Here is a 10,902-nt window from a genome sequence, read left to right on the forward strand (position 1 = left end):
CATGGATGGAAGAATTAATGTTAGAACAGCAAGTTTCCAAACTACTTAGTCGTGCAGCAAAGAGTTGATGATATTGGCAAAGAAGACAACATATTGATACTACTGTATCTTGTTTTCTGTGTCCGCTTTGGTTCATTGGTCGGTCTCAGTTTTATCTATTTCGGGCAGAAAATAGAATCAGTATCCAATGTTGTCTTTATTTCTGCACAAAGCCATGTTGTCTTTAGTACCTTTATTTTTCTTTTGCTTTCCCTCATCAATGAAACGACAAACTAAAAGTTGAAAGTCCTGAGCATCTTGCATCAGTATCAAGTCTCAAAATACCTGCCGCAGAAAAAAAGAAAGAAAGAGAGCTTCCTATAAGGAACAATGACAACGTGATTCTCGTACACAAAAACCATGCCAGAAGCATCATCACGGGCAGAAGGGCTGGTTCAAGTTACTCCTATAACTTGGGATTCTAAAATGCCTTATCCTTCCTTCTTGTTTCTTCACGTATGCATCACACAAGAAGGCCCTGGAGAACTTATCTTCAACATCTCTATTCACGTCATGCACAAAAACCTCAGTTACTCCATCTTCTCGATTCCTCGCCATCATCCCGGCTGTGTATATGGCTGTCATTCTCCCGGGAGCTTCGTCATAGTAACCCGTTGGAGCATCAACCATGATCAAATCCCATTTTATCTCATAAACTTCACTAGGCAAGCCCTTTAAGGCAAGCTGGCACATTGAGTATCTGGGATCAGCAACAGGTGTGCACTCGGGCCCTTTGCCCACCTCCAACAGCTCATCTGCCTGATTCACTTTGCTATCATAGCTAACATGATACGACTCCAGCATTGGAAATCTTCTCTTAATTTGCTCGATCCAGGACTCGTCTTCTTCGAGGAAAATAGTCCGTCCACCATAGTTGAGCGCGCTCCACATAAGGCTGTCGTGGCCTAGCCCGAACACAAGGAAATTACAAGGGGACTTCTTCTCCAAAATCTTGGAGGTTACTGAGATCTCTTTGAGCGTTTGCTGTGGAATGATGGAGGAGGTTGAATAGTGAATGATGGCTTGAGCTAAGGTGGACGGGATTTTGTTGCAAGACGGCGAACAGTTTGAAACCTTCTCATCTTTCAAAGGACCACTCAAGGGTCTTGGAAGAGTTGGGATTGGACTTTGATTGGAGGATGAAAAGCTTGATCTCAAGACAAAGAGAAGGAAAAAAGCGATAAAAACGCCAAGCGTTAGAAGCTTTATGTTAAGGGAATTTTGGGTCTTAGGCCTCATGATTTGCTGATGATCAAACTTTCAGTCTCTGCAGAGGGAGATCCTGTCCTGTGGTAAGGGTCTATATTTGCTTCTGAAATATAGTGTACGTAGTACATCATGTTGCATTGATAGAGAGAGCATTATACATTTAGATAGCTGTAGTAATGCTTGGAAATGAAGTGATGAAGACAAAGAAACTACAAAGATTTTGATTGAAGCAAAATAGTTGCTGGTAGATCTGCTAAGTTGGTGGAGATTTTCGTGTCAGTATGGAATAGTGGATGGTGATGGACCTTTACTACGTACTTTGATGTTGATCAGGTCGAGATACAGATATGGATGTGATTCAATACTTTTACACCTGTTTAAGGACATCGGATGTCTGAGTTTAGGGACTGCCAAAAAGATTAGGTGAACGGATTCTGTAACATTAATTGACAACCATTCTCTAGAGCCCTGAAACTATTGGATTGCAGGAAGCCCTGAAACTTTGAAACTAATTATCTCCTTGCCTCGGTAAAAACATTGGATTGCAGGAAGCATTTTTTAAATCCATGGTTTAGATATTGTCATTGCATGGACCAATAGCTGGTTAACACTTCCTCTTATAGTTATAGCCCCACAGTCTGTTACCATTCACGTTGAGAACCAAATTAACAGGTTACATTTTACCATTTTACTCCTACTTGCCTTGGATCCCAATTTGTAGTAAAGCAACAAAGGATTCTGAGCATTCCTTCACAGAACAACTCTCTCTGCTAACTTACATGTGATCCAAAAAAACTCTGATTCTCTTTCATTAGCTCGATGCTGGCCTGGGGTGTCAAAATTTTACATATGTGCATGAATGGCTTCGCCATTACAATAAACAAAAGAAAAAGAACATGGTAAAACTGTACAAAAGATTGTCACTAACTACCATACACCATCAGGAATGATTTCCTCCCCATCCAACAAGCATGAAGTTGCTTGTCATTTTCTTTCATAGTGAGACCCATCATTTTGGGTGATTTTTTTTTTCTTTTCCAGGCTACCCAATTTCTTCCCATCATGTGCTGCTTTCAAAGGTAGGTCTGGAATGTCGAGTCGCTAATGCATTTCAATCCCAGATAGCCCAATGACATTTTTCCTCTCATGCTGATGAGGTTTGCTTAATCTCTGAAGCAGTAGACTCGCGAACTCAAGGCGTTCTATCATGAAACAGGATTCAATCCATAGGTAGCAGGAAATTCCTCACAAGGTCACCGGCCATTCCCTACATACTGCAGCAACAATTCTGTCTGTCCATTATCAGCATAGGTTTTTGTGTTCTTATTTTTGTCAATACGAGCTTTCCGAACTGCATTTTGTATTTGTTTCTCATGTTCTTTGAGCATTTCCTCAATATTTCCTCCAGGGGGAAGCAATGGTCCAGAGTAGTGAATCCTCGACTTCTTCAGAGCGTAACCCTGATGTAAGAACCAAAACAAGCAAATTCAAAAATAATTTCATTTTGGCTTTTCAGTGAATGGAAGGGGCCCCAGGGAAGAAGGTGTCTGGGTCTTAGTTTATGTCTCTGCATTGCTATGAGTATGTGCCTGGAAGTGGCAGTCATAGAACTCTTTTAAGTTAACCGAAAGATATCACTGATCACGTCGCCAAGCCCAGCAGGAAAATTTCTAAATATTGAAAACGGAAAATAGAAAGATACTAACAAGTATTTTTACACCCTTACCCCATTAAATTCCTTTCTGTATGCCTGTTCATCCTTGTTGTGCGACGAACTCGTCCCTCCCAGCAGATGGCATGTTGAACCAGAATCATTTAGACGCTCCTCCATCCATTGAGGATGGGTACTACCCTCTCCACTAAGATCAAGGTGAGAACTGCCATGAGCTGCAACTGAGTTGGAGAACCTAGACAACTTTGCAGCCGTTCCTTGGGATTTGTTTGGTATTTGCATTCTAGACTCTGCACCATACCTTGAACAATTAATGTTGGACCCGGCTTCATTTACGTCCATATTTAAGGAACTTCTTGAAGCACCATTTTGCAACAAATAACCTTTATTTAAAGATGGTCTGGATGGTTCAATTGGGAAGCCAGAACCACCATCTTCTTCATGATTATACTTCTCACTAATGCTTTTGGGGTTCGATTGCGCCTGCCATTTCTGGATTCAAGAAAATTTAGATTGATCAGTATATTATACAGAACCTAAGACATCTCGAGGCATTCATACTCATGGTCTAACAATATAGGTTTACATATTTGTGATAATTGTCTTAAGTAATCCAGAAATACCTGCATGGATGTCAGCAGCTCAGCATTAGCATCCGGTGCTGGGACAGCTTTGGATTCTTTGGAACCTTTTCTGTAAGATTCAATCCCGCGTCCTTTACTGCCAGCAGCTTTTTGCCTGATATCATGAAAATAACAAATTTATAATTTAGAACAAGCTAAATCCACATATGTAGTTCTTACAGAAACAATAGAGAATGAAATCCTTGATGATCAGATATTTATTCTGAAAACAAAAAGGAAATGATCTTCAGTTGGTTCACAATCCATGATTGGTTAAAAGAATAAAAACACAAAGAAGGAAATCCTATTCATCTTTTAAGTGAACTACATGCTACACAGCCCAGATCAAAATATACTCTAGCTAGTTGAAAACATGCATCACAAATCTTGTAGACATGCTACTGTACGAATGTCAAATTCTGAAGTACAAAAACAATTGTAAAACTGTAACGACTGATTGCAGATTTACAAATACAGTGACTGAAATGTTAGTAAAAGAACCCAAAGTACTCCGATCAAAGTAGTACAGAAATACATTTAAAAATTATTTACCTTCTAGCTTCTTCATCTCGAATCTTAGCATCAAATTCTTTGCTTGGTGGATACTTTGGCAAACTTGAGGGCGCACAAGGAAGAGGCTTTGTTGTGAAGAACTGTAAAAATGCTTCAATATGAGGAGGTAACTTTTTGAAAACAATAGAGGGAAATTATTCATCCAAGTGAATAAAGGAATTCTGTGTCTCGCACTGCAATCCCCGAAACCTAAATACTACTTGATGTGGGTAATCACCTAAATGACAGCATAGAAAAGTATGCAGGATCTTCATAGTTATGACTGCCATTATCAAGTAAGTTGCACAATAATCTCTAAAACTATAATCCAACCAGATACTTTTCTTCTTGGAAATTAAGTCCAGTGTAAAGGTAAAGAGTGTAGGCCATCAAATTATAAAAGATTAGTGCTGTAATCAGATGCTAAGAGAGCATTTAAAAAAATTAATGCATCAATTTGTGCTTAAGCCTAGAAAGGAGAGAGAATTAAATGCACCGATGTGAACATTCCCAAGCAACAGGAAAAATTAAATTTTTAGGAAGAAAAGGAATTGCGTACCAAAAGAGCATAAAACAAAAGAATTTTGAATTACCTCACTTTCAAGTGCAGAAGTTGCAGATCCCCGACGCTCAGGTTCAAAAGCAAGAAGAGAATCTAGAAGTGTCAATGCTGAAGGTGGAAAATCCTTGAATGTCTCACCCACAGAACGCTTGTAAGGATGTTGAGGTTTAAAAATTGTAGCATGTGGCAGTTTAGACTTCTTCCAATATTCCTCAGATGGTGAGCCACAAAGTTTAAATATTTTATGCAGCTGTTCCACCTGCACACAAAAATAAGAAGGTTAAAATGTTTAACCAAATTCAAGTCATTCACAAACCAACAAATCCTGCGCTAAACTCATAACTGAAAAGGATCGACAAGCACAGAGACAAAGAAACCAGATGAGAAAAGTTAAACCTTCAAATCCAGAGCAGTACACAAATCAGGAGACAAAGTTGTCCTATACAATCATGAACATCAAGTCAGTTAATCCTACAGCTCACTAAACAATCTCAAGTAAAATTTATGTTATCTTTTATAGATAAAACAGAACCAGATGTATTCTAACTCAGCAGACTGCTTGTGAAATTCTATTTGGGATATGCCTAAAATTTTTCTTTAACTTATCTGTCTTCGTTTCGAGTTCAGAAAGCACTGATACTATTATTGACCAATCACTTCATAAAGTAGACCTCTCCACATTTCTGCAACTCAGTAGCATAGCAGAACAGCCTTCTAAACTAGACTTGCTCACACTCTTATTGAATCTAACCAAATCCATGCTACATAACAAACCAACAAATTTAATATGCTGTCATCTCCACAGATCCTTAAAACAGCGTCACATATATCTCCATTTCAAAGATATTCTTGTAATCTTCAGCATGCCTTAGCCGACTACACTGACTACACTTACATGTAGTTAGCTTCATTCAACGCCATGAAGCATCATTCGACTTACTCTTGCCATAACGTTCTTAAACATACTCACAATCCTATCCCCACTCTAGGTTGTTCTTGTTCTTTCAGCTTCCTCTAAGCTTTTTCATCAACTCCAAACCTCTACCAGATACAGACTTCTTATAGTTAAGGATCTATAACTAAAATTCACATGATCAAGTATTTACATCATATCAATAAGATTATCATCATATCAATAAGATTATCATAGTAGCTAAGAAAAGCATATACTTTACCTAAAGACAGTTCAAATGAAAAACTACTAGAAACTTCAAGACACTACATTAATTACTAAATGAGGAAGAAAATTCAGCAAAGGAAAGAGGATCTGGTTGCACAAGTGCTAAGAGGAGCCTGGTGCGACCACACTCTGTTTGGCTAATACTTGAGCATGAAAACAAGACACTTAAAAGATTATGGATGCAAACTTTAAATAACAGCTAAATATTAGTAATGTAATACATATATTATGTGATTACATGATATCAAAACCAAGCAGATGTGCATATGAAAAGTTAAGACTTAGCCAAGCCACATAGCATCAAAATTTTGACAGAACCACAAAGAAAATAAATTGAAATATGATCTCTAGGTTTTTGAAATACACGCAAAACTTGAAGGAGGAAAATCCCAAAGCATGAGATATGAAGAGAATAGAAATGACAAAAATCATGTACCTGCAACATAGACCAGAACTTCCAAAATTAAAGCCCAAATTCTAAACATTTCATGCCTTAACAGCAGATATGTAGATAGCTCAGAATATAAAAGAATGCAATTTTTGTCCCATGGCTCTAAGCTGAGAGCTCTAACAGCATTAGATGCCATTCTATTGACACAGAGGAGATCTAGATGATTTTTTATGAGAATGCTCGAGAAGCAGCTACTTAGATTTTCCTTTTATGTGCACTAATTGATGAAACCACTATGACTTATCTATAATTTCTTAATGCATCAATGGAATCAAATGAGCCAGACTCCATTATTTCACACAGAAATAGTTTGTTAGTATTTGTCAGTATTATAAAACTCAATCAAATAGAACTCACACTCCCCCCAATCAACTCCCTAAATCATCCTTTAATGTGTAAACTACCTCTGTTCTTCCCGGCATTATAGGTTTGCCAGCGAAGAGTTCTGCTAGAATGCAACCAGAACTCCATAAATCTACGGCTGGTCCATAATCTGTAGATCCAAGCAAGAGCTCAGGAGGCCGATACCACAAGGTCACTACACGACTTGTCAAGGGCTGCTTCTGATTAGCACGGAAAAAGGTTGCCAAACCAAAATCACCAATCTTAAGGTTTCCATCATTATCAATTAGGAGATTTGAACCTTTGATGTCCCGGTGTAGAACCCCACGATTATGGCAGTGTTCAAGTCCTCGAAGAAGTTGTTGCATGTAGCATTTAACCTGAAAAAACATACCACAACTATCCTCCATAAGAAATAGAGCAAGAATGGTATATAACGTCATAAATCATTACAAAAACTGGCAAGATTATCTAGACAAGAAACTACCTAAACATCAAAGATTTATAGAACAAATCATATGGTAATACTTGGATGTAGTTGGAAATATGCATGAGATAACCACAGAGAGGAAGATGGAATAAATATGAACACCACAATCTTAGCATATTTACCAAATAAAACTTTGGAAACCAAACCACCTCTCTGTATCAGCAGAGAATGACGAACTTTCAGCCGTTTCATTATGAGAGGAAGCAAAAACAATATAACAAGTATATGATGTTAAAAGTTTTTCTTGATAAAGTCCAAGCACTTGGTCACATTTTGCTCCCAGCTTCCAAATATAAAACACTTCTGGAACTTAAAAGCACAAGCTCAAGATGGAATTGCAATGCTATGAATCTAGCTAGTCTTTGCAAGCACGTCTACAAGCTCTATGCAGAGAATTCAAAAGAGACAACCCGAAATCAACAGAATAGTAAACTAAACTTTAAAAAATTCTTATAGATTAATCTGCTTAAAAAGTGCAGAAGTTTAAGTAGTATAAACAGCACATAAACAAAGACAGATGGAGCCATCAACTCCGGAATTATTTGTTCATATTAAGCCTTTGAAACATTTTTTGCAAGAAGAATTCCTTGCACTAACATTTGGTTAAAAGTGGGACCAGAAAGGAACTGCAAATGCACCTGTGGTTCAGTGAATTGAATTTTTGGCGATGCAGCAAGACCAGCAAGATCATGCTCCATATACTCGAAAACAAGATATAAATTGCAAGAGACCCTCGAAGTGACCAGACCTTCCAACCTCATGACATTTGGGTGATCCAGCCTACGCAGAATAAGGATTTCTCTAGCCATAAATCGGACACTTTCTGGATCCATGTTGACGAACCTCACCTTCTTCAGCGCAACTACTTTTCCGGTTTCAAGGTCACGGGCTCTGTATACACTGCTATATGTCCCTTGACCTATCTGCATAATACACAAATTAACTTGAAACTATCAAAACAATGATCAAACACACAGATAAAACACGAAGTAGTAGTCTTGCTCCAGTTGATATGGCAAATGTTGAAGATAATGCACCATGTTTTTTTAAAGACCAAAGTACATTCATCCATAAAAAGAAATATTTCAGAAAGATCAATAAATGAATGTTTGAATTAAACCTTGACATGAAATATCATCTTCTTTCCTGCATATAGATATAAAGATGCAGAAGGCATCTGAAGATTTGATTCAGTCCCGAGTTTTTCTATTCTTCCTTTCATAACCCAAATACACATATGTAATGCATGAAATTATCCTGCATTAACAATATTAACTAATGAATGATCAGAGCAACTTTTTATACTGCATTAACAATATTAACCGATATATGGTCAGAATAACTTTTTATACATTTCTCTTGGCAAGCAGATATAGGAATCAATGACCTTGCAGTTTAGCAAAGAAAAAAATCAGAAAAAACAAGGCATGAAGATGTTAAAAATAACAGGAAAACAGGTTCATCAACAAATTATACAAGTAAAGAAGAAAATTGCTGACAGACCTTGTCCAACTTCTCAAATGAGTCAGCCTTTCGAGGTATCCAACCTTTGATAGCTTCCCCAGCCACTGCTGTAAGCCACGATGGCCATCCAGCGACGGTTTGCGCACCATCAACTCCATTTCGAACACTAAATATCCTAGACATTTGGGGTTCTCTTCCGCTCATTCCACCTCCAAATGCACCAGTTTCTGGCATCTGAGGCACCATAGAGTTCTCAACCACTGCAGATGTTTTCTCTGCCTCATCCCGAGAAGGAGGCGTTGAGCCTGCACTTTTCTCAACATTCTCTGTCGATATCAACCTAGCAGTTGCGTCATTTGCACCATTGTCAACCTCCACGACTACTTCCTCCTTTCTAGAGGATGCAATAAATCTTTTAGATGAAGCCTTTTTAGACTCTTTATGTCTGCCACGATTCTTACTTATATAAGCACCTTTAGAGCAAACGCAACCCATGGCCCGCCAAAATTTTTGCAGTCTCCTGTTCATGAACAGGAAACTGCAAAATCCCCTGAAAATCCTCAAACAATGCCAAACTTAATTTTCTAATTTTCTTCAATTCTAGCACTATCTAGCTCAAAACTAAGCAGCATTCTCCCAAAACCCAAAACCCTTCAACCAATTAAAACCTTTAAACCAGGATTTACAGCCAACCCTTCAGTCCAAATCAATGTACCAACAAATTCTAACAGCAAAATCCAAAACCTCAAATTTTTCTTCAAAACCCAATTCAATTTTCTTTCCTTAAACACCAGAAACCCTCTGAGCTTTATAATAAAAAATGCTAAACTGCACCAAGAAAAATGTGAAGAGAAACAACTTACGAGAAGTATACAATCCTTATTGCAACTCCAGAAATCTCAATCCCAGACGTCAAGTTTAGATCTTTGCACAACCCAGATCCCCAATTCTAATAATCCACACGAAAAACAACCCACATTGCCAAAATAGTGATGATCTCACAAGAATAGTTATCAAAAGAACATCTAATTTTTGTTCATTTGGGAGAAAAAAAATGAGTCAAAATAATTAAGACCCAGATTCAGAACTAAAACCAATTGGTCAAATTCCGAGGCAACAGGTTATGTATTAGGGTTGTTTACCGAAAAATTCTCAAGTGAATCAACCAACAGCCTTTGATTTTATTCCCATCCAACGGACGGCAATTCAAAAAAAAATTAAAAATAAAACATGCAATTAAAACTAATTATTTAAAAATAAATAATTCTTTAAAAAAAAGGGACTTCGGAATGCAATTCTGTCAATCTACAAGCGTTTTTTGTTAGAGGGAGTTTCGGATCTAAACAGTCCTAGAAATGCGATTGACCGATTAATATATAGATAAAGAAAAATAACAATTCCGTATAGAAACAGCAAACTACTTTCTCTTCGCTATTGGAAAGTAAAAACATCTGAATTTTGTGACAGCAAACGGGGTCCTTCTCTTTTAATGGTGCCAATTTTTTTGAAATTTTTGCTGCATTTTTACAGTTTTTTTTTTTTTTTTTTGAGAGAGAGAGAGAAGGGAAGAAGGAAGGGGCACGAAGGTCTCGTGAGGAAGAAGGGGGGAATAAATAGTGGGGTCCACTTTAGGGCCCGCCCGTAGGAACAGTGTCCTCATTGTCGCCACGTGTCAGGAAGTTCGGGTGTCTCTACTTACCAGTTTGGGACCCACGGGTGAAATATCCAGCATTATTGGGCCCGTGGCCTGGCAATTTCGGGTTCTTTTTGTGTTTTCTGGATCCTGATTCTTGACCCATTACCATCAGTGGAGCCTCCTCTTCTTTTTGTTTTCTGGTTGTGTCATCAAAATTTTATATATTAACATTTTATTGGGGTTTTGTTATCATTTACTCTCTATCTTCTCAGTTTTGGGGAAATAGATTCTGCTGGCAGTCAACATATTTAGTTCAACTTTCTAAACTTTTAGTTAAAGAGAAGAGTGACTTTTCAAATAAAGTGCAAAATGATATGTAAAGCCAAAAGTGTCTTTTTAGTTTAGAATTAGCCATCAAAAGTGAGTCAGCTCTGTTTGGATTGCTATTTTTAAAAATTTTTATAAAAATTTTATTTTAACAATTTGATATATATATATAAGATTAAAAAAATAATTTAAAAATGCGTTCACAGAAAACGTACAAAATTTTCTATAAAAATTAACAATCCAATTAATGCAATCTCAAAATAAAATGTTTTTCACACTAAATTAATAGCAATTGAAAACAGAAGAAAAAAGAATTTCTATTTTAGCTTTACATAGGGAAACAAGAAGAGCTTAA

The 10,902-nt window shown here is 37.3% G+C and overlaps 2 protein-coding genes across 5 annotated transcripts; both read right to left on the reverse strand.

Moving 5' to 3' along the window:
- Positions 1-174: 174 nt before the first annotated feature.
- Positions 175-1,629, reverse strand: LOC113731938 (glucuronoxylan 4-O-methyltransferase 1). The gene has a single exon (XM_027257473.2). It carries the CDS (start codon positions 1,276-1,278, stop codon positions 415-417), a length of 864 nt encoding a protein of 287 aa, XP_027113274.2. The 5' UTR covers positions 1,279-1,629; the 3' UTR covers positions 175-414.
- Positions 1,630-2,030: 401 nt separating this feature from the next.
- LOC140003687 (probable serine/threonine-protein kinase At1g09600) lies at positions 2,031-10,163 on the reverse strand. 4 transcript variants are annotated; one of them, XM_072075207.1, is made up of 9 exons: positions 9,448-10,163; positions 8,624-9,134; positions 7,759-8,043; positions 6,693-7,010; positions 4,689-4,916; positions 4,096-4,196; positions 3,544-3,658; positions 2,975-3,412; positions 2,031-2,708 (listed from the first exon to the last, which is right to left on the reverse strand). In XM_072075207.1, exons 2-9 carry the CDS (start codon positions 9,110-9,112, stop codon positions 2,502-2,504), a joined length of 2,181 nt encoding a protein of 726 aa, XP_071931308.1. In that variant the 5' UTR covers positions 9,113-9,134; positions 9,448-10,163; the 3' UTR covers positions 2,031-2,501. The 4 variants fall into 4 exon arrangements, 3 of the variants coding, with proteins under 3 accessions (XP_071931308.1, XP_071931309.1, XP_071931307.1); XM_072075208.1 differs by having other exon boundaries at positions 2,975-3,210; positions 3,304-3,412; positions 8,624-10,163; XR_011839189.1 differs by having other exon boundaries at positions 2,605-2,708; positions 2,975-3,221; positions 3,304-3,412; positions 8,624-10,163.
- Positions 10,164-10,902: the final 739 nt, after the last annotated feature.

Source organism: Coffea arabica, chromosome 2c, assembly GCF_036785885.1.
Source record: "Coffea arabica cultivar ET-39 chromosome 2c, Coffea Arabica ET-39 HiFi, whole genome shotgun sequence".
NCBI classification, from domain to species: Eukaryota; Viridiplantae; Streptophyta; class Magnoliopsida; order Gentianales; family Rubiaceae; genus Coffea; species Coffea arabica.

Coding starts and splice junctions, on each gene's coding strand:
- LOC113731938 (XM_027257473.2), bottom strand. CDS start 1,278: ATGAGGCCTAAGACCCAAAATTCCCTTAACATAAAGCTTCTAACGCTT.
- LOC140003687 (XM_072075207.1), bottom strand. CDS start 9,112: ATGAACAGGAGACTGCAAAAATTTTGGCGGGCCATGGGTTGCGTTTGC. Junction 3,413..3,543: donor AGCTGCTGACATCCATGCAG/GTATTTCTGGAT, acceptor TCTTGAATCCAG/AAATGGCAGGCGCAATCGAA. Junction 2,709..2,974: donor ACAGAAAGGAATTTAATGGG/GTAAGGGTGTAA, acceptor TTCTTACATCAG/GGTTACGCTCTGAAGAAGTC.